The sequence below is a fragment of the Ochotona princeps genome, chromosome 4 (genome assembly GCF_030435755.1).
Source record: "Ochotona princeps isolate mOchPri1 chromosome 4, mOchPri1.hap1, whole genome shotgun sequence".
Classification (NCBI taxonomy): domain Eukaryota; kingdom Metazoa; phylum Chordata; class Mammalia; order Lagomorpha; family Ochotonidae; genus Ochotona; species Ochotona princeps.
This window is the reverse complement of record NC_080835.1, coordinates 36,575,831-36,599,921: the sequence shown is the minus strand read 5'-3', so window position 1 is coordinate 36,599,921 and position 24,091 is coordinate 36,575,831. Positions and strand designations below refer to the sequence as shown.

The 24,091-nt window shown below is 36.5% G+C and overlaps 1 protein-coding gene across 1 annotated transcript in view; it reads left to right on the top strand.

The window, feature by feature from the left end:
* The window catches only part of NELL1 (neural EGFL like 1), an 860,846-nt gene that overhangs the window by 492,016 nt on the left and 344,739 nt on the right, over nt 1-24,091 (top strand). The window contains exon 14 of the mRNA XM_058663250.1: nt 21,675-21,797. Coding sequence (XP_058519233.1) covers nt 21,675-21,797 — 123 coding nt within the window. The remainder of the gene's footprint in view (nt 1-21,674; nt 21,798-24,091) is intronic.

The following is a 24,091-nucleotide window of genomic DNA, read 5'->3' as shown; positions in this document are numbered from 1 at the left end:
TCTGTGATGCCACCACTTGTTTTTGACAGTCCTGCATTTCTTTGAAATGAAAACTTTTTATTTTAGTATAAGCTTTAGTCCCTCCAGTATTACCTCACACTACTAGAAGCATATAGAAAAACTTTGCTTTCATGAAACAGTCTTATACCCATTGCTGAGTACTGTCAGATCTTAATGTGTTGACATAAATGCTTTAAGAAAAAATACGATAGCATGAAAGTACCATTGTCCTTCTCTAGGATCTCATTTTTCTGATATTTCTAATGAACAAAAGTTTAATTGTAGTTTGATACTTTCCCATGAATATTTTTAAATTTACTACTATTCCTGTACCCATATATAATATGCAGTACTTTTCTAAATGTTTTTAACTTTACAAAAAAGTTTTCATATTGTGTCTATGCAGTTGTCACTTGCACTCATCATATTGGGGATTTATCCAGTCTCTCGTATGTACTTGTAGTTCATCCATTTTAGTTATCAGAACCTATTTATGAATACTCCAAAATTTATTTGCATTATTCCTGCTGACTAGTTTTTATAATTACAAATAATGCCAGAAATAGTGTACTGCTCTAAGTCTTCTTAAACTACATCTTTAACATACCTTGATACTGTCAAATGGCATCTAAATATTGGAACACTATTGTTCCAGTTGATTATTTCTGGGTTTCTTTTGTAATTTGATTATAGCCCCAGAAGCTGTTAACAATCCTGCATTTATTATTTTTCCCTTAATATATTTTGTATATTCTTGGCATTGCAAGGTAGTAATATAAAAATCAGAAAGATATGTAAACCTTTTCTCAATCCACACTATGAGTCAACTTCTTGTGTAATTATTATTGTATAGAATAATATAAATGTCTACTCCATCAGTTGAGCCAGAAAATTTACTCATGTCATTTTTCTGAAATCTAGTAGCTGTGTGTTATCTTGAAATATTTTAGTCTCATAATTTCTTTTTTTTTGGTGTCATATTACTGTTTATTTCAGGAGAATAAGTTCTCCTCAAGTCTCATAATTTCTTCATGGTTTTAGTTGGAGTAATCACAGTGCAATAACTAACCATTGTTTGGGGCACAGATATATTTTAATTTTTCATGTTTATCTTAGCTTTAGTCAGAGTCTTCTGATCTTTTTGCTAGCTACACAGAGTAATATAGCTATTTTTACAAAAGAAAGGTGTTTAAAGCAAATGTTGCTGTATCATAGTTAGCAGAATGTAACTGGAATTCCAGGGAGGGATATTGTGTGGATTATCAAAAGATATTAAGTAAGTGGTTGATTATGGCAATAGGTCTTTGTTTACATCAAAATCACAACAGAGTTCTACCCAGCAGCATGTTTACTTAGCTTCATGGAAGAATAGAGAACCAGAAGCACGTTCACATGTGTAACCAACAATACCACAAAGGTGTGAGATAACCATGACCACTTTTCATTTCAGTTGATTATCTGGAACTTGTTTAGGTTCTGAGGTGCAGAAACGGACTATTCCTAGACACACAAGCTTAGGGAAGCCACAGGACCTATGGACTTGGAACTTAAAAACCTTGACAGAATGGACCCACTTCTGTTTTTTAAATGTAGCTGAACATCTAACTCATTACATTCTCATGACCAAGTACAGGAGGCTCAGAAATTGCCTTAGATCAGTAAGCAATACAAAGAAAATTTAGTATGAACCTCAGTTATTTCTTTTTTTCTATTTTAGCTTACTTATTCATACACTGAGATATTCCATTAATTGAGTTTTCTTCATGCTAGTGTGTCTAGTTGCCTTTTTTGGTATAAATCAGGATTTATTTATTTATTCATTTATGATGCAGTTCCATAGGTTCCTGGTATTTCTCTTATCCCACCCCCAATTCCTCGCCCCCACCTAATTTCTCTATGTCACTACTAAAGTATAGTTCTTCATACACAGTCATATGTCCTTCTTGGGCATGGACAATGGCAGAGAGTCCAGCATCCTATTGTCACATAGTAAACAGTTTGATTGTAAGTCCGTGTTTGTCTGGAAGTAGAGCTGCATACTATATTGTATCCTCACATCTGGATATGTTAGTCTCCATTTCACAGCTACTGTACATCCCCTCAAATGAAAAGTCATAATACAAAATCAACAATAGGAAGAAAAATAGAAATTTACAATGCCATGAAGTTAAATAACATGTTACTAGATATGACAGTCTCCCTTACACAGCTATTATACATCCCCTTAAATGAAAAGCCACAAAACAAAACCAACAACCTCAGTTATTTCTAAGGATTTTATTTCTTCACTGGATAGTTCACAAGATGTCACCAGGTGTTGTATTTAAATCAAGCCTTCTCAGAGGTTGGAGAAAACAATGATGTTAACTCTCTTATTTTTTATATAGCTTTAGTTTATTGGACCTAAGTCATTCAGGTAGACAGTGGTGATGGTGTGGTAGTTCTAACATGCTTTCTGCCTCTCTGACATGGAAGACCTTGTGTGTCTTATTGGACATATTGTGAGACAGTGAGATGTTCAAGAGCACCTCTGGACGTTAGGAAAAACAAGTGAACGTTTTAGTCCTGGCTGTACCCACTGTTTAGCTATATATTTCTCTAGGCAGAATAATGCTCCAATTAATATATTAGATTTAGATAAATTAAGATTGTTAATCAGCTGTCTTTAGACTGAAACTTTATTCTGTATTATCCTTAAAGGCCAAGTTTAATCACAGGAGTCTCTCTAGATAGAAGGGGAAAGCAGGGTCAAGCGAAGTGGTGTAACATGCTATTTGTGTATTTCCTGTATGGGCACTTGTTCATGTTCCAGCTACTCCACTTCTGATCCAGATCTCTGTTTACGTCCTTGCAAAGCAGTGGAGTGGGGCCCAAGGAGGCTGGAAAGAAGTTCCTGGCTCCTTAAGTTCAGCTCAGCTCAGCTCTGGCTGTTGTGACCATCTGGGGAGTAAACCAGAGGATGGAAGCCTCCTCTCTATCCTTATCTCTCTATAAAACCCAATTTTCAGATTAAAAAAAATAAATAAAATAATGCCAAAGCAAAAAAGAGAACCAGAGAGAATGCAGAAGGTAAAGCTCTTGCCTGACTAATTCAACAAGGCTTGGAGGGTGCAGGGATGGGACCATGAATCAACGAATACAGGTGACCTTTAGAAACTGCAAAAGACATATTTTAGACCCTAGAGTTCCCTAAAAATAGTGCAGCTTTGCCAATGCCTTTGATTTTTGGAACAGTGAGAACCAGACTTCTGATCTCTGGAACTTAAAAATAATCCTTTCAAGTTGAATTAAACCATGTTTTGATCATTTATTACAACAGCCATCTAAAGTAAAACAATGGTTTCTATACTTCCATTTCAACTTCCTCATATTATAGAATGAGGGTTATGCTGTAACAGCATTTTTCTGTTATGGTTGTTGTAAATGTGTGTATTTGTGCAGTACTCTGATTATTCTTAGAGTCGGTTGCTGAACTAAAGGTCTAAATATTTGGACCTGAAGTACAAAGACTTGGATTTTGGTTGCAAGCAAAATTTCTTGTTTCTCTTGCATTTCTCATAGAATTGATCTCAAAAGGAAATTGAAATTTTAACATAATTTAACTAAAGTACTATTCAAATTTTATTTTCTATTATAATTTAGCTTAAACATTTCAAATATAAGTACTACATAATACATCAAAGTTGTATGGAAAAAGACAAAATGTAAACATTGAACCATAATTTGATGACAGAAAATCATGTTGGAGTAACAGGTAGTGTTACTTTTAATTACTGATGTTGAGTAATATATTTTTCCTGAAATTAAATTAGTTTTATAGTGTTTGTATTTCTATTTATGTGGTAATAATTATGTGTTTATGCCAACTCTCAGAGGTGTGTGTTATCTTTTAATTGCAACCTTTGCTTATAATGTGTGTGAACACAATTATATGTATTTAATTCAACTGAGAATGAAGCGAGAGAAGCATATATTTGGCCAAAATAGGATTATCTTACATCCCCTAATGCAAATTTGGAGTGTTTTAAGGTGTATTAATTTTTGTTATGTGAGATGACAAAGTTCTTTTTCTACTTAATGCTGAAAATGAATGATTTCAATAATATTTAGCAAGTATTTTTGAATACACATTTGAATAGCTAATTTGAAAAAGATATATTAAGGCTTATTTGTCTTAATTACTTTTTACGGATTTAGCTTTTATTAATTTTATTTGAAAATTAGAAAAACAGATAGATTTTTCACTGCTTATTTACCCCCAGACACCTATGTCAGCCAGGCCTGGAATATGCTAAAGCCGGGAGACTGAAATGCCATCAGGGTCTCTAAACTGGGTGACAGTGACTCAGGCACGTGAGCTATGATCTGCTGCCTTCAAGGGTACAAATTTGCAGGAAGCTGGAATTTGACATGGAGCCAGGATTGGAACTCAGGCACTGCCAAAGAGGATGAAAGTATTCCAAGCAACAACTTAATTCGCAAGCCAAATCCCCACCCCATTTCTTGTATTTTTAACTGTCTTTATTGAGATCAGTAGCACACGAAGTACATGCTCATGTATGTGCATGTATGTATTGGAATTTATGAAATGAAACATGAACATGAGTGTGTTATTGAATTGCTTATCTCTATTTGCATTTTAAAAGCATGTCAGTATGCTATTATTGGTAATATTATTTTTGTGCTCTTATTTTTCAGTTGGTCATTGGTACAGTTAAAGCTCACATTCTGTAGTGACAGATTTTTTAAATTAGTCCTTCCTGATGCCAGGAAATAGCAGAAGCATACAGAGTACCAAATAATTGGCAAGACTAAAATTTCCCAGATAAATAACATATTAGTTAACAGAGTCTGCAAACATCAAGTGTTTGAGATGTGTAACTCCCTCTGTGGGAATCCTATCAATATTGTCCTCATCCAATTTACAGTGTCAAGAGAATGAGCAAGATGAGTATCTTTGCAATTTCAATGGCTAACATTGTTGTAGGAATCTTAGTCATTGTGCTTAAATTATTTATCATTGAGCTTTTATAACCATTTATAATAGTGAAATAGCTATAATGAATTTAATTCTAATGCATACCCTGACTGCTTATTTCTGGCCATTTTCCTCCTAAATGTGAGATCCATTGTTCTAGAGCAAGGAGCAGGGAAATATCTTTATATTCCAAATAGTTTATCAAAACCCAGAAGGTTAGATTAAGCAGGTTAATTTAAATGTCATTTACTATAATCATGAATAGGGTTCCTTTTTAAAGTTTGGGTTGGACAAAGCTCTCAAACAACACAGAGGGATTTAAAATTGAAATATTTGGTACTCTTGGTAACTTCAGATCAGTCAAAAATAAAAGAATGAGTATTCCTTCTTGTTTGATGGTGAAATGTGGAAACAGTAATTTTTAAAATTCTTATTTTTCATAGTACAGTTCTGTAGGCTCAGGAAATAACCTTCCAACCTTCCTGTCATTTCTCTCCTACTCTTATTCCCCCCCCCATATTATTATAATAGTGTAATCCTTCAGCAACAGTCACAAGTCCATTATTCTGCTATTGAAGTATATCATGACATTGTAGTTATAGACAATGATAGAATGTCCAGCATCCTATTGTCAAGATATATTTAACAGTTTCATTGGGAGTCCATCTTTTATTCAAGAGTAGAGATGCATACTGCAACGTGTATTCATTTTGCAGGAATTAGGAACAAATTGGATATGACTACAGACCAGGAAGAGGGAGCAGCATTAGTACAATGCATCTTGTTGCAGATGTCTTGCAAAGTAAAATCAAATATTTGAAAACTTATTTACATTTACGTCTGAGAGACAGCATCTTTTACATACCCATAAGTCAGTTAAAAGTCATTTGCGAAGCAGGAAATATGTCTTTAGAGAGGACAGTAATCAGCCTGTGAGTTAAACTAAAGTGAATGTCTTCCAGGAGCTTTTTGACTGGAAAAGCCTGGAAAGTTTTGCGGTGGATGCCATTGAGCAAAGTAGCCAAACAGCATAAACTTTTACAGATAAGAAGTCATATACTTCAATGTTTCTGATTTGTGTTTTTGTTTATTTTTAGAGACAAGGATAAAAGGACGGTTTCAGACTGCTGCAGGTTTCATTTTTGGCATTCAAAGAGAGAAGTCAATATCACATTTATGTTACAAATATTTGTTCCATTTTTATAGGGGGTAAAAAATCTCATGATGCTTATTCTTGGGATTCTTGGCTTTATTTCCTAAGATGAGATGCTTAGCTGTGAGAATTCTTCTTTGGGATTCTTCTTTGGGAGACTCAAGGTTGATTCCTGCTGTGCCAGAAGATAGCAGTCAGTGTCTTTCACATTGGGAGGTTCTTCAGTAATGAAGCAAATAATAGGGATTAAACACATTTTTGACCTTTAGTTACCATTATAATATATCTTCAGGACAGACTCATAAATTCATAATGCCAGTCTGTTACTGGGTAGTGTTTATAGTGACTTTGTCTCCTGCTGCTGGTGCTGCCCTAGGGCCTGGCGGCTCCCCAGAAAACCTTTCTTATGTTCATCCTTCATGTTTTAGCCTCAGCCTCAGCATTTCGGCTGTACCTATCCACAATGAATCAATTAAGGTTTGATTGGATACCTGGAGTGGGCTTTGTTATTCCCACCAGTTTTATTAAATGTATTAGCTAGAAAAGAAAGTCAAACAGAAAATCATGTAGCTCAGTGATTCATCCTTTATTTGATCCTGAGGTTTCAAAAATGCCTGTGTCTGAACCTTACCATAGAGATTATGATTCCAAATGCAGAAGAACACACAATATCTGTCATTCTGTGTCCAACTTACTTTACGCAAACCTGATATCCAGTTTGCTACAAATGGTGGACTTTCTTCAATTTTTATAACAATAATATTTCATTATCTATGCATTGTCTTCTTTCTTTATATTAATGTCACATTAACATAAAATTTTAATAAACATTCTGATTTCATCTGTCTAGGAGTAGTCATTTAAAAATGTCCCAGATGACTTCATAGGTGGCCAAGAAAACTAAGGAGCTGATTTTCATAAATGATTCTCAAGGAGTAGTTGCTGAAACAACACAATCAGCATCATTTGGGAACTTATTATAAATCCAAATCCTGAAGCCCTACCTTAGACCTGCTGAATAAACAACTTTATAGGGGTACAACTCTACCATCTGTGTTTTAATAAGCTTCTAATTTGCCTCTGATTTATGTTATACTGGTCCAGACTTACAAAGATAGGGGAAGAAGTTGAGGGTATGCTCCATAGCTATCACCAAATCATATTTGTGAAAGTAGTAAGCCTAGATTCAAGTCTAGGGATAATTCAGACAACAGCCATAGTGAGGCAAGCAGATTACAGACGTCCGTGTTGGTTCCCAGTATCCCAGAGAAGGATTTTGTTATCTTACACAGTAGGTTATGGTTAGAAAATAATCAATATATGAGATGTGGGTTGTCATATTCTCCTTTGTTATTCATGAAAAATACTAAAAAATCATTAGTGGTTTTCCCACTAAGCTACACTTTGATCTTAACTCTTTTCTGATACAAAATTCTAGGCAATCGCTATCAGATAGTCATAGCTGATTCTCTATCTTAAAAACTCCGTTTGCCAAACTTGGCTAAGAATGCCAAAATTCTTTTAGAGATGTGCCTTTTCTTACATTTCCTTCCTGTTACAGAATAATAGATAATACAAGCTACACACACACACACACACACATATATTTTATTTTTGTTTTTCATGATATAGTTTCATAACTCAGGGATTACCCGTTCCACCCTCCTCATTTCCCCTCCTACCCACTGTATTTCCCCGTATTATTAAAATAGTAATGTCCTTAAGCAACAGTCATAAATCCACCCTTCTGCTAAATGTATCAAGACATTGTAGGTATAGACAAGGGTAGAAAGTCCAGCATCCTATTGTCAAGATACATTTAACATTTTCATTGGGAGTCTGTCTTTTATTTTGGAGTAGAGATGCATACTGCACTGTAGCTTGGTTTCTCTGTATGCTAGTCTCCCTTATACAGTTCCTCTAGATGGATATATGTATATACATGTTTACCTATGTATCTGTTGAAGTTGTAGTGTTTTGCATAAAAGTTGCCTCATATCAGAGAGAAAACATATAGTATTTGTCCTTTAGGAATTGGCTTATTTCACTGAGCCATGTGCCTCTTCATATGTACTTGCTTTTTCACAGAATGGCAGCTACATTTTAGTAGATAATGTTTGAAACTGAATCATCCAGAAAATGAGCACTCAGTAAGCTGCCAGGCTTCTTGTATAATCTTATAAGTAACATGAAACATCTTTTCTGCCCATTCTGTCCAGTACAATTGTTTCTGAAGCCCAATACATTTGCAAAGGGAGGGCAATTAGATAGGAACTTTTAATGGGAGAGGGTAAGGTTTTGTTGCAGATTAGCATGTGGTACAAGAGCTGTTGTGACCATTTTTTGGAGCTCTGACCCAGATACAGAGAGGAAAATGGTTATTTGTTACAACCTGTGAACAGCATGGGGAGACAGGGGAAGCTTTCCCTCAAGCAGCTTAATTTTCCTTTGGAAAGCAGTAAGATTCATGTGTATATACATACATACATGCATGCCTACATACATACATATATATAATTCAGGAGTTATTTGCTCTGCCTTGTATTTTTAACCTAGGATTCAATAGGGGAACTTCCTACTTGTATGTTTCCTGTGGTTGTGATTGCTGTAATGGCTCATTGTGTGAGGTGCAGTGTTGCCTTATAGTTTTAGACTCAGCATTCCAACTTTTATCTTTTGCCTCACTGGGCTTGGCGAATTCTCATTTAATCTCTTTGTTAATGTTCTCCTACCAGGAAGGCCTCCCTGACACATTGCCTAGATTATGTTCCTCCAAGTAAGTATGATTATAGCACCCTACCTACCTCTTCTAGAATTTTTATCTGTGATTCGAATAGCCTATTTTTTATCTGTGGATTGTAGGATCTGTTAAGGCAGGACCAGTGTGTTTGTCATTGTATTTCCTGTGCCTAGTTCCTGTTAAAGTTAATTTTTCTGTCTATGCTTTTCACATACCTGGTAAAGAGAGAAAATAATCAACCCAAGGGCAGAGATAGGGTCATACAGTTATCACGATGTAATTTTCTTCTTCTTTCCATTCGTTGTCTGCCTCCTTTTCTTCTTCTTTCATGGAGAGGCTCAATTATGGAAACTTCTCAACATTCTTACCTTGTATCCACTGGGACTTCAGCCAGCTCTGCAGTTTGATTTGACCAGAAACAAAGAAGATAAAGGGAAATAACTCATGGGTAGTCAATCAAGAAAGACTAAATACCCCCTAGAACATACGGCTGAGAAGGCCTAGTGACTTCCTCTGCTTCAGATACTTTCTTTTTAATATCCATTCCCATGAAGACTCATCAGAAGCTTGATGAGGCAGTATATATGAATTCTTGGACACTTCTTTCAACCTTCGTAAATACATACCTTTATATTTCTAAGGTGGCATTTCCTTTGGTGGTTGGTCTGGCATATCTTTTATGACTTTCTAGTCTTCATTGTCTGATCCTAGCCAGTTAAAAAGTAATCTAAAAATTATAAGTATGTGTTATATCTTAGGTACTGTTCAGACATTTCAAATTCTATTATCTAACTACAAGTTCTCAGCACTGTGTATAGCAGTCTTTGTTCTTCAACAGTGGAGCAGTTGAGACTCAGAAATATAACTGTTTCTCAGTTGGGACTGGGGTCTAAACATAGTATGTTTGCCTCTAAAATCCTTAGCTCCCTCCCACCCTTCAAACATGATCTAATGATGAAAATATACACTTCTCTTCCTGTGTGTTGTAAGGCCACCTTTCTAGCAAACAAGAAACAAGTTGGGACTTGGCTGCTCACTGCCCCCTCAGTACCTTAAGGTGTGATTACTTACGTATAATACTGATTATATTCAATTCCCAGGATGCCCTATCAAACTATCACACACAGAATAGCTTTAAACAACATTTGTGTGTATCAGTTATGGGCATTCCAATTCAAAATCAAGGAATCAATAGTCATATTTTCTCTCAAAGCCCTAGAGGAGAATCTTACCTTGTCTTATCCAGTTTTGGTTGGCGCTTTTGGCAGCAAAATTCAGTCTCTGAATTTGAGAACAGAGCCAGGACTTGAATCCAGAGACTCTACTATGGGAGATGACTATTATGGAATACAGGCTTCCAAGCATTGGCTTAACTGAGTCAACAAACGTCCATCTCTGTTTTTTTCCCTTCAGCGGTGCTCAGCTCTTGCCATTGTGGCTATCTGGGGAGTGATTTAGCGGTTGGAAGATCTCTCTGTAATTCTCTTTCTCTGTAAAATCTACCTTTCAGTTAAAAATAAATTGCTAATACAAACAGATTTTTAAAAAAGAACAAAGGCAAGGACTTTAGCCACTAGGCTACGCCTGCCGGGACGCTATAATATACTTATACAGCCAATGTTACTCATGAAATCTTACACTAACACATAAAATTATTCCATGATTAAAAGTAACAAAACCTGGGGCCCGGCGGCGTGGCCCAGTGGCTAAAAGTCCTCACCTTGAACACCCCGGGATCCCATATGGGCGCCAGTTCAAATCCCAGCAGCTCCACTTCTCATCCAGCTCCCTGCTTGTGGCCTGGGAAAGCAGTTGAGGACGGCCCAATGCCTTGGGACACTGCACTCCTGTGGGAGACCCCGAAGAGGTTCCAGGTTCCCGGCTTTGGATTGGTGTGCATCGGCCCATTGCGGCTCTCTTGGGGAGTGAATCATCGGACGGAAGATCTTCCTCTCTGTCTCTCCTCCTCTCTGTATATCTGGCTGTAATAAAATGAATAAAGCTTTAAAAAAAAAAAGAACAAGAAACACTTAGACTCACAGACATTAGGTCTCAGTGTAAGAAGGTGACAAAAGTGGATTGTGACCCAAGTCCTGTCTTTTTTTAGGATGCTGTGAGGTCAGGGACTTGGGGTTCATAGACAAGAGTAACAGATTTCCTAGTAAAATGTTCCTGGAGTTATTGGAAAAAGGCAGGCTTAATCAAAAACGCAGTGATGATTTTGAGAATCAGAAGGAGGAGAATTATGGTAGGGATGATACCAGCAATGGACGTTACCATTTTTCGGAACATATAGCGTGTGTCAAAAGAGTATCAGGTGCTTTACAAAGCATTCATGAACACTTGTAACAATGTTTCTTGAAATCTCTGTTTACATCTACATTTTCTAGACTTTAGTCATAGTGATATTATTGGTGACTTGTCTACACGTAAAATGAAGCCCAAAGAGCTTGTAAAATTTCCCCTTAGTGACACTGCTAGACTTTGCAGTGTGGTTTGCGGTTGGATACATCTAAAGTCCAATGGCTATAAAAAAATACATTGTAAAATAATCTAAACGCCTCCAACTTATACTCTGTCCAACTCCAGCATTAATAACTTTTTAATAATTAAATATATTTTTCATGTATGCACAAATATGTAAATGATTGTATCTAATATATATATGCCCTATTTAATATGTGCTGCTCTATGATCAGGCAGGAAATTCCTTTACTGAATCATGTGTTTTGTTTCCCACTGTTGTAATGGGATGACAGCTAGTTCCTTATATTTCCTCTCCAATCTCTTGTTGGCAACCCTACAGCTGTATTCATTCTTCCTATCACCTTACTTTATCTTACAGTTTTGGGTTAGGAATACCTTCTATGCCTGGAGAACAAAGCCTTAATGACTAATGCAGAATCAATAACTATTTCCAAGCATGCTGGGGTTATAGAAACTGGTTCAGCAGTGGTGGATGGGTAGAAGTGGTTTAAGCTAATGTAGTGCAATCTAGATGAGATGGTAGACCTACAGGTTCTAAAAATTGAGAATTGAATTTGTGTGGGCATTCAAAGTCTCAGGTGACTGATATTAGAGTACCTACTTTTTAACAAAGATCTCAAAACCTAAGCTTAGTAGAGAAGCAACAGGGCTCAGCAGTGCCAGGAACTGCTTTAATAATAGTATGAAAATCAGGCAGCTGTCCAAGAGCATAGTGTATAACTGTAGTACCATAGTATGACCTTTCTGTGTGCAGAGAAGCAAAATAATGAGTGTGATTTGGTTGTCTTTTTGGGAACAGTACTTAAAGCTGTATTTATTTTTATTTATAAAAATTCCCTCATGAACTCAGAAATCCTGTTGGATTATAAATAGCATCTACTTTTGGGTCTTGAGCATAGATGTTTAGAAACTGAGAATTATCATATAATGATTATGCCTTATACATAATTACCTCATTGATATTAGTATCAAATACATTTCCATTCCCTCACAGGCAAAACTAGTACCCATTAATGTCAATTCCTTAATCTATTAGCTCTGCCCTGAGTAACCAGTAGTTAACTTTCTTTTTCTGTAGATTTATCAGTTTTGCGCATTTTACATAAATTGGATCATTGCACATATGGTCTCCTGTTACCATTTTTTCCCATTTAACTAGTGATTTTGAGATGATGCACGAGACTTGATGCATGTAGAAGGTATCAGCTCTTCATTATGTTCTGTTGCTGAGTGATAGTCCATAATGTGGCTATACCACATTTTCCCTTTAAAAATATTTATTTATTTTTATTTGAAAGGCAGATTTACAGAGAGGAGAGACACAGAGAGCTAGAAATTGTCCAGCTGTTGATCCACTGTCCAAATGGCTGCAATGGCCAGAGCTTAGCTGACCTGAAGTTGGGAGCCAGGATCTTCTTTCCTGTCTCCTACTTAATATAAAGGGGGCCAAAGAATAGGGACGTCTTCTGCTGCATTTCCAGTGCATAAGCAGAGAGCTGGATTGGAAGTGGAGAACCCCAGGCAGTAACTACTGCCCACATGGGGTACCAGCAGCACAGGGTGGAACATTAGCTTGCGGAACCACTATACTGGCCTCACACAACATTTTCTTTCTTTTTTTTTTTTTTATTACATTTTTGCTCACTGTGTGGCTGCTGTGAATAACGCTGCTGTGAAGAGTGGTTCCAATTTGTATAGTCATATGCTTACAGCTTTTTTGGCTATATACCTAGAAGTGGGCCTGCTGGATCATATAGTAACGTTGTGTTTAATAGTTTGAGGAATTATCTACCTAATATTCAAAGTGCCTGAAGTGTTTTGCATTTTCACTAGCAAGGTGTGTGGAATGCAATTTCTTCATACTGTTGCCAATTTACAAATGTCTCTCTGATTATAACCATTGTAGTGGATATGAAGAGGCATTTCGCTGCAGTTTTGTTTTGTATTTCCCTAGTTTCTAATCATGTGCAGTATCTTTTCATGTGCTTATTAGTCATTTGCATATCTGCTTTGGAGAAATTCTATTTGAATATGCTACTCACTTTACAAATACGTTGTTTTTCTTTTACTGAATGGTAAATTAAAAAATTTTTTTATTAAAGTTTGTAGCAGACTTAAATTTGTATAAATCTGTGGTAAACTATGTACTATTTTATAGATGTATACATCAGGATAAATATATCTACTGGAACATTTAATATTTTTAACAGTGAAAATGTTCAAAATATTGCCTTCTAGTAAATTGTAACATAAAGAAATATCTAGTACATTTAGCTTATCTACAATCATCTTATTATTTAACAGAACTTCAGGAATCCTTACTGATACCTAAGTGATTGCTTAGAAATTGCTTTTAAATTAATCCTAATTCTCTCTCCCTTTCTCTGTCCCCAGCCTTTGGAAACCACCAATATACTTTAGCTTGCAGAAAATCACCTAATTTTTAGATTCTCCATATAAGTGAGATCAAATGATGCATGTCTTTCTGTCTTTGGCTTTTTTCACTTAAAATAATGATATCCTGTTTCATTTGTATCAGTAGGAAAGATAAGAGTTGTTCTTTTTAAGAACAAAATATTATTTGTCTGTGTATATTTACCAGTTTTCTTTATTCATTCATCCAGAGATGGGTACAGACTTCTGCATTTCTTGCTTCTTAATAATAGTAAATGCTGTTAACATGGGAAAGCAGATGTCTGCTTGAGAGACTGATTGCATTTCCTTTGGATGTATACCCAGCAGTATGTAGATTGTAGTTCTATTGTCATCTGGTTTAAAGTATGTTTTCTTTATTAATTTTTGTTTATTTGAAAGTGTGCATTTATTTTGGAAGTGTATGTGTATACACTTTTATGTATACATTTATACATAAATGTATAATGTATAAATGTATGTATGTATGTGTATATGTGTGTACACTTTATGTATAAACATTATGTATACACTTTATTATGTATACATAAAAGTGTGCACACATATACACATACATACATAGATATACATATCACTTGAAAGTTTTAAAGTTTTACTTGAAAGTTATAGAGGTAGAGAGAGATAGATCTTCCATTCATTGGTTCAGTCTCCAATTGACCTCAACAGCTGGCGCTGAGCAGATCTGAAGCTGGGAGCCACAAGCTGCTTTGGGATCTCCCACATGGGTGCAGATGCCCGAGACCTTATGCCATCCTGCACTGCTTTTCTAGGCTATCAGCTTGGAATTAGACCAGAGGTGGAGCACCCAGGATTTGAACCTGTGCAGTATGGGATTCGTGGTTCAGGATTAGTTTGTTCGGGTTTCTGTTTACTGTTTGTATGTCTTCCTTTTAGAAATGTCCTGTTAACCCTGTTGATTATGAAACTGAATTATTTGCTGTTTGTTTTTGATTGAATTCCTTACATATTTTGAATGCTAACCTTTTTCAAAAGTGTGGTTTTTCAAATCTTTTCTCCCATTCTGCAGGTTGTGTCTTCCTGTCTAGTTTCTTTTGTTGCACAGACGCTCTTTAGTGTGATGTAATGCCTTTAAAAAAAGTTTGGATTTGTTTCTTGTGCAAATTCCATACCAGATATGATGGGCAAATAGTTTTCTCAGTCAATAGGTGAGTTTTGTCTTCAACAAATTCTTTGTTGAGTGACCTACCTTAAAGCGGAATGGTACCCTATTACCATTTTAAGGTTTTTAGTAGCCAGTTGTGTACAAACTAAAACTGAGATGTCAATGAAGTAGTTACAGGATGTGGTGAAGAATTTGCATTTTCTAACGTGTTGGTCACTCAACACCATATCAATTAACTTCATGATGTTTAAATTTTCATGTTTATTCTTGTTGTTGAAATTGTGTAGTGGCTTTTCATTGAAGGGGATGATATTCTGCCAGCTTTACTTCCAGACCAAGGATGGTCTACCAATGAAACTGTTGAATTTGTCTGGACACTAAGATGCTGCCCTCTGCATGGTCCGTGCCCGCAATGATGGAATCATGACTGGTTATGAACTGTACTACTGTAAAAATATGGAGGATTTCAATATGGGGGGAGGGCTTGAGGAAGGGCTGGGGGAATCCCAGAGCCTATGAAACTGTGTCATACAATGAAATAATTAAAAAAGAGAGAAAGAGAGAGCTCCTGGCACTACAGCCCTCTTTCTCCCCTGAAGTTCCCATGATAAATGGAATGTACCAACACAGCATTACCTAGTGTGCTTCACTTCTAACCTCTTCCCTTGTGTATTCTGCCCACACTCTGAGACAATTAACTTTTATTTATCAGAATTTTCCTGCTGCTCTTGATCCCAACTTTTTTCTAGTATCTGTTCTTCCTTCTTTCCCCTTTTTATTCCTTCTTTTTCTTCCCTCCCTACCTTCCTCTCTTTTATCTCTTTATTCCTTCCTCCTCTCCATTCTCAGAAACTCTTCTATGGATTGGGGGGTAAATATAAGAAAGACATGGGTTATAACCTCAGGAAATTTGTGCTGTAGGACAGAAGGAACAGGTTCATTCCAGTGCAAAATTATACCTATTATTAGCATTATGAAGAACAAATGCTGGCCATTAAAGGATTATTTTATAGGAGAAATATCCACAGTCAAGGAAGTTGACTTCTTTCTGTCATTATAGTAGGACTGACTGGTTAGTTCAGGTGTGAAAGAGGAGTTTTTCCAGGTGTGTCAAGATGAAAAGCTTTGATTTTCTTAAACATTGTTCTAAATTGAAGTATGAGCAGTCCATTCAAGTGTGCAACAGTCAGTGTTGGAGATGCATTAAGAAGGTATAATAGTGGACGAAGGTGGTAGCATTGGATTTAGAATATGGGAATTTGAGAGGCAGAACTCTACAAGACATGTGATGCATGAATGCATTAATATAGTGGATTTAGGAAGAGGAAAGTATCAAGAATGAGTAATAACCTCATTATTCTGCCATGGTTTGACAATGATGGTTTTGGATTGAATTTACCATCCTGTAATCTGAAACCACTTACAACCTTTTTGTTCCTATTTCTTCATTTATAAAATAAAGATGATAATAATGCTTAAGTCCTATGGATGCTGTCATACAGTTCGACAGTATCTGACTCAGATAGTATGTATTCAATAAAAATTATTTATGAGAATTCCTAACAGTTCTGCTCAAGAAATGAACAGGGGAGGAAAGAGTCTAGTTTCTTACAAATGAAATTATGCCAAAGAGTTTTGGTTCCCTTCAAAATGGAGTACTGTCTTTCTTCTTGGTGCTTGCCTCTGACAACTAAAAAATAAATAATAAAAATTTTCAATATAGAACAACAACAAAATACAGGAAGACTGAAAGGTGATAAGAAGATGACCTGTGTGGAACTTTGGGATTTGTTAAACAGCATCAAGGAGTTATATGAATCCTTGACTTTTTTTTCTCCCTCGTTTGTTTCTCAGGTGGGGTTCTGAAGAAGGCACACCTGTAATGGCCAAAAAGCACTGGCCGAAAATAGTTACAAAGAAAGCAAATTGCCCCAGTTGGGGTGGGGAAATACTACTCAGTCATTAATAATGAAGTTTTACCATTTGCCAAAAAGTAGTCCCAACTAAAGACCATCATGCTTAGAGAAATAAGTCAATCCCAAAAGGGTTCTGTCTGATATGAGGCAACCTTCATGCAAAATACAACTCCAGTAGAGATATAGGTAACTGTGTATATGCGTATATTCATGTAGAGGAACTGTATAAGGAAGACTAGCATACAGAGAAATGAAGATACAGTGCAGTATGCATCTCTACACCCCCACGAAAAGAAAAGATGGACTCCCAAGGAGGATGTTAAATATATCTTGACAATAGGATGCTGGACTTTGTACTATTGTCTATACTTACAATATGATATGCTTAAATAGCAGAGTAATGCACTTGTGACTGTTGCTGAAGGACTATAGTATTATGTAGTGTAGGAATACAGTATTGTAATAATATGGGGAAATACAGTGGGTCGGTGGGGAACTCAGAAAGGCGTAACGGGAAATCCCTGAACTGTATCATGAAAAATAAAAATGAAAGAATATAAAATTAAAAGAATAAAGTAAAGAAACCAATCTCCTATTAAGGTTTTTTGTACAGATGCAGTATTTCTTTTAGCAGAGGTACAAATGCATAAATCAATGCGATAGACTACTGAAGTAAGAAGGAAACTAATAAAAATATAGCTAATTGGTTTTGGCAAAAGCATAAAAATAACTCAGGGAGATATTAAATAGCTCTTAAATAAATAATGCTGGATGTTTTGGACATACATATGTAAAAAGCTATAAAACAAAAAATATAAAATTACACCAAAATCTGTCATAGATTTGAATATAAAATGCAAAATCAAATAAGAAAGAATCTTTGAAACCTAGGCTTAGTCAAATGTTTTTAAACATAACATTAAAAACACTATCCATTAAATAAAATATGTATGTTGAAAATAATCAGTATTAAAAACTTTACCATAGTAAAAGACTGTGGTGGAAGAATGGGAATGCCAACCAAAAATTTGTGAAAATGTTGGCAAACCATGTATTTTGAACAGGTCTTGCATCTAAAATCTATAAAGAATTCTCAAATCTAAGTAATAAAACACCAATCTAGTTACAAACAAGCAAGCTTCTTTTTATTAAAAAAATATATATTTCCTTATTTTGAAAATTAAAGTTACAGAGCTGGAGATAGGGAGACACAAGCAGAGTATTTCTGTCTGTTACTCACTTCTTCAATAACCACGATAGCCAAGACTGGACTAACCCCAGGAACCATGAAGTTCCCTATGGTCTCCCGTGTAGATGTAGGGAGCTACATGCCTGGTCTTCCTCTGCTGCTATTCTCCCACATCAGTGGGAAGCTGAGTCATACGTGGAACAGCACCTGTATAGGATACCACTGTTACAGACAGTGGTTAAACCTACTATGCCACAAGCTGACCTGAGGCAAACTACTGGAAAAAAAAAAAACTATTTGAGTGAAAAGTAGATATAGATGATAAAAAGCATATGAAAGAATGCACAGTCACTATCTACTGTCAACATCCAAATTAAAAGAATAATTTGATATTACTGCACACCAGTAAGGATGGCTAAAATTTAAAAGAATGACAGCATATGATACTGGTGATGTTGTGAGAGACTAGATCACTCATACATTGTGGTTGATAATCTAATACCATTGGCATTCTGGAACATTGGTGGGTTCTTATAAAACTAAACATACAGTAACCAGTTGACCCTGGAAAGAGGTTCTTGCATAGTCTTCCCCCAAACAAAAACGTGTTCACCACAAATGTGTACATATATATCATAACAAATTTATTCCTAGTATGCATACAGGAAGCCATTCAAATATTTTATTGTGTGAGAGTGTGTACAAGCCAGAACATACACATATAAATGAGTCTTATTCAGCAGAAGAAAGAAATGAATTGTTAATGCAAGGAAGTATAACGGGCAATATGCCCCTGAACAACATCAGGCTTGAAACATATTTATGTATAATTCCATTTACGTAATATTGTCTAAATGATAGACTATAGAGATGGGAAATACTTTAGTGTTTGACAAGGAATTAGGAAAGATGAGAGAGAAGAAGGATGTGGGCAAATAAAAGGAGATAGCATGATTGTTATGATGGCTACTTGTATTTGGAATGCTGTCTAAAACCATATGATTTTGGGACCGTTGCAGTAGCGTTCAGGCTAGCCTTCCTCCCACAGCACCAGCATCTCAGATGGGATCAAGTCGCAGCTTCTCCACTTCTGATCCTGTTCCTTGCTTGTGGCCTAGAGAGGCAGCAGAGGATAGCCCAAGTCCTTTAGCCTCTGCACCCAATGTGAGGTCAGCTTCTCCCCCTCACTCCAGATTCAGAATGGCTCATCTCTGACTATTCCAGCCATTTTGGGGGAGTGATCCAGTGAATGGAAAAAAAATATCTATTTATCTCTATAATTCTGGATTTCTAGTAAAAATAACCAAATCTTAACAAAGCAAAATAAAAAATGCATTTCTTCAAAGTGTTCTTTTTCCTCAGTACCCTTCCTGGGAAACTTTGGGAAAACCATGGCTATTTTTTCCCTTAAAGGTTGTTTATTGAAAGTGAGGATGGGCAGAGAGAGAGAGCGCGAGGTCTGTCATTTGCTGGTCCACTGTGTAAATGTGGGAGACTGGTCTGGGATTATGAACTCTACCATAATCTGCCACTTGGGTGATAGGCACTCAGATAATTGAGTCATAATCTACTACTTCCCAGGTGGATTAGCAGGATTAGTAGCACAGCATCCTGAACTTGGACCAGTACTCTAGTGTGGAATGTGTGTTGGAAGCAGCAGTTGTGCTATGACCATTCTTGAAAGACCATTTCAGATATGACCAATTGAACACTTTTCTGCCGATTGAAAGGCTGTTTTTCCCTCTAATGAATTCTCATTCTACTTTGTCTTTAATTTTCTTATCTACCATGGCCACTCGTGCTGGTTTCCATAGGTCATTCTCAGTTATATGTGTTACTCTCACTGCAATTATAAGTAGAGGACCCTTTCACTGTATACTGTGTTCTGTGAAATGATAAAGTTTAAAGTCACCTACTCAAAACTCTTATCACTTCTCCCATGTGTTCCTTTAGTTACCTATTGATGTCCGATGGCTCCTATTAGCATCTTCATGACAGCAAAGACCATCTCTATTAACCTTTCTATTCCCAAGGTAGAACCTAATAATTATTAAATGAATTTAAACAAGAAGTCTGAAAAGTCTCGGAGTCTAAATTTATATGCTCAGACTGGTGTCTAACAACATCTGGCATTACGCATGAATGTGCTAGCTATTTGATAGTTCTGTAAATTTGATTAGACAGCTACAGGTTGAAGTTGTTTCTGGGGTTTGCTGGAGATGAATTTGGCACACTTAGAAGTGTGTCCTCATCAATTTAATCTTTGTCTTTCAGTTCTTTCCTCTCTCTGCATGCTTCTTTCTCATAGTCTGGTTTAATCTTAAGACTTAACCAAATTCTTTCTTTGTAAAATTTCAAGGGCTAAATCAAGTCATAAGTATGTCTGTGCTTTACCTCAGTTGTTTGCAACTAAAACAGCTCCCTTTTACAAAATTTACCCCAACTCATTATGAATACCAATGTAGAAAATTTAAAATAAAAATTACTGAAGATGGATGACACTTCCATTGATTGCTATATGAATTCAGCAGTTCAGTTAAGTAACTACATTAAATTTTTAGCTTCATTTCAAGTAGTATTATTTCTCTGGAATTAATCACTGGGATTTCTACTCTTATATTCCTCTGTGATTTAAGTGGATCTACTTTTTATCCTTTTTAAATTCCTAAATCAGACTTGCAAATGTTGAAGGGAGTAAGATGCATGCACTCATTTATTGTTTAATTAGAGAGTCATTTGAACAACTCTGTACACTCCCTGATTGTTGACAGGAAAGGATAATTATCTGTGAAAGCTTAGTTCCTGTGTCAGAATCTTTTCCCTGATTTGCAGTATTACAAAATCACCACATATTGGACAACTCTGAGGTTAAATTCTGAACCTATAAAAATGAACTATAAGCAAACTTATAGTTAGACTCTTGATGCTGTGAAATTGTGCCCTGAGAGTCTGTCTGTTTCCTGCTCACAGCACACTTTGCACTTGTCAACACTTCCTACAATCAGTGCTACTCCTTTAAAGACACTGTAGCAAACACTTCATTGCCAGGCTTTATTAGCTTGACCTCCCTCTTTAGTTTGCACCCTTTATTCTAAAGAAACTGTTGAAACTCATTTAAAAAAAAAAGCCTTAGAATAAGATTTGGCTACCTCTGCACTGTCAACATCTGGGGTAAGCTAGTTCAATATGGTAGTTGGCTGTTCTGTGTGCTTAGCTGAGCAGCTGCGCTGGCCTGTGTACACTAGATTCCACTTGTATTTTCTGTCGTCAATTGTGATATCCAAAAAACATCCACAGATATTTAAATGTTTCTTGGGACAGAGTACAAAATTGCACCCTGATGTGAATCACTGCCTTGAAACCTCTGTGCAGCCTTCTTTAGTGAACGGATTGACAAGGACCTTACAATGACTCACATGAGATCTTTTATTTATTTCTCGTACACTCAATTTCTTACTCCTCTACATGGTGAGGAGCATGCCATCTTTCAGAGTGCAGAGATTTCGACTATGTCAGGTACAGAAATTCACACCTACATATGTAGTAAAATGTGGTGTCACTGTCTTACTTGGTGAGTTCCAGCTAATTCTTCCAATATAAATGATTCCAAACTAAGAACATTGTTTCTTCTCTCTCCCCACCTTCCCGAGAACAGAGCACGATGAATGTGGAAGTGGGCAGCACAACTGTGATGAGAATGCCATCTGCACCAATACTGTCCAGGGGCACAGCTGCACCTGCAAACCAGGCTACGTGGGGAACGGGACCATCTGCAGAGGTAGGTTTGCTGCCCTTGAGGTGTGTGATCAGCTGCCTCCCTGTTTGGGTTCTTGATGTTCTGGTGGCACACTACTGCTGATGTAGCGGGATGTAGCTACTGCTGCTGTTCCTGGCCTGGCAAAAGCACAACACACTAAAGCCAATGGAAAAGTGATTTGTATTTAGTTTTGTGATAGACAGAAAACCCTGTTGGTTTAAGTCAGAGGAATGGTTTTAAAGCTTAGTGGTATGATTGTCCCTGAATTTGTGCTGGAACCTCCCTTAACTGCTGTAGGCTTTCCTTTCCTGTGCCATTTGTTCAGAGGCCATTTACTTCATGTCCACATTTGAGGTTACTTGGGTAAGAAATTCGAAGTTTTACCCACTGCCTATGCTTGGGAACTGTTTAGCAGTCTGTAGCTGTGCCTTTTGTCAGCACTGAGATTAAAGTTACAATGACTCCCGGGCTTATAAGGCATGTAGAATTTGGTTGCTGGCAGCTCTTAGTGGGCATCTGTCCCTGCTCTCACTTTCAATCTCTCTGTCCCAGCACATAATTTCCCTGTTCTTCCTTGACACTGCTATAGCCTTAGCCTTAAGGCTAATTTCCCTCATGTCTGCTCAGATGTCTCCTCATTGCAGAAGCATTCTTTAAGTAAGCACCTAAAATAGCACCCCCTCTTGGGTTTTCTTTAACAAATACGACCTGACAAACTACCATACATCAGTTTCTCTCTGTGTATTATGTGACTCCTTATTGGAATATTAGTTCTGCAAAGTGACTTTCGAACTTATCCCCCAACTCTGTCCCTAGCAAGAATGAAGCCTAGCACATTGTGTCTGTTAGTTAGATGTCAGATGGCTAAATTGATCATCGAAGAAATGGACATAATCACATTGAGAAAGAGGAAACATGGCCATGAACATAGGAGACATTCTGCAAGGTAGATATTCATATTATAACATTTTAGGGGTGGTAACATTAAGGCACATAGAGGTTGATCAAGGACACACAAGTAGTACATTATCAGCACTCGTTTGCAGAGATGAAATTCTTAGAAGGAAACAGGAATTATAATGACTATGCCACCACATTGTATTTGGGGGGATTTTAAAAGTATTGGTTTTGTTCTGTGTTTGTGAGGGTGAGGGAAATAGCCTCAAACGAGACTGACAAATGTACATTGGTAAAATATTTTGTGAATAGAAATTGGAAAATAAGTGTTCAAAGTAGGTATCCCCTATTTCCTTCAGTTTTACTAATTCAAATAAATTCTAAAATGCACAAGCAGACAAGGTTGATTCCTCACAAATTGTGGATGATTTTTAGTTGTAAAGTGTATATATGTTGATATTTTTGTGTTCACTGAACACTAAATGAAGTAGACTGTCCATTATTAATGGAATGGTTATGATTATTGTGATGTATTTGTGTCATGAAATTCAATGATTTAGAGTCTATGGATATATATATACACACACACATAAAAATACACATACCCAAACACACTGAAAGTTCCCCCAAGAAATATTTTGAGGAAAACAGAGCAAAAACAAAATCAGGTTGCAGGATATACATCCAGGATCATTAGATATAAATTGATTATTTACAAATATCTTACACAAATTTGTATAAATGCACAGACTAGGAACACTCAAACATTCACCTGGTTTTCTCTGTGTGAACATTCCTTTATTACTATGAAGTCTGTATTATTTGGATCTGTATCAATGGAAAATTATGCACGTAATTTTGTGTTTTGAAAGTTCCGTGACATAAATGAATTAGCTCAGTTTTTTAAAAAAAAAAGACTGAGAATATTTCCAAAGTAAATCCAGAGCTAAAACATTAGCTCACGGGCTTCAAGTCCACAACTGGCAGTTCCCTGCCGAGGCTGTAAATCTAGAGAATAGCAGCGGGATTGGATTTGAATGCATTTTTACCAGAATTATGCTCCCTCATAAAGTAATATTAACTGCTGCTGTTCAGTGAATTTGTGTTTGCCTAGGCCTCTTTTGCCATTGTCGTAAGTGGCAGCTTCACCTATGTGGAATTTTAAAGTACTGCTGTGAGAAATATAAGTTCAAATAATGTTCCTGGTGTCTGTAGTCTCTAATGGGAAACATATATTCTCTTCGAAGTTATGAGGTAGGGAATGTAATTTTCTGGAAGCGGTGCTACTGGCCTATCACATGGATCTCCAATAATTAGGAGAGATCCCATATTTTAGAAATGTTGCATGAGGAAGCAGTATCACAGAAAGAATTGGTCAGAGTTTGGAAAACTGAAATGTAGGCCTACTTTAATCTCTG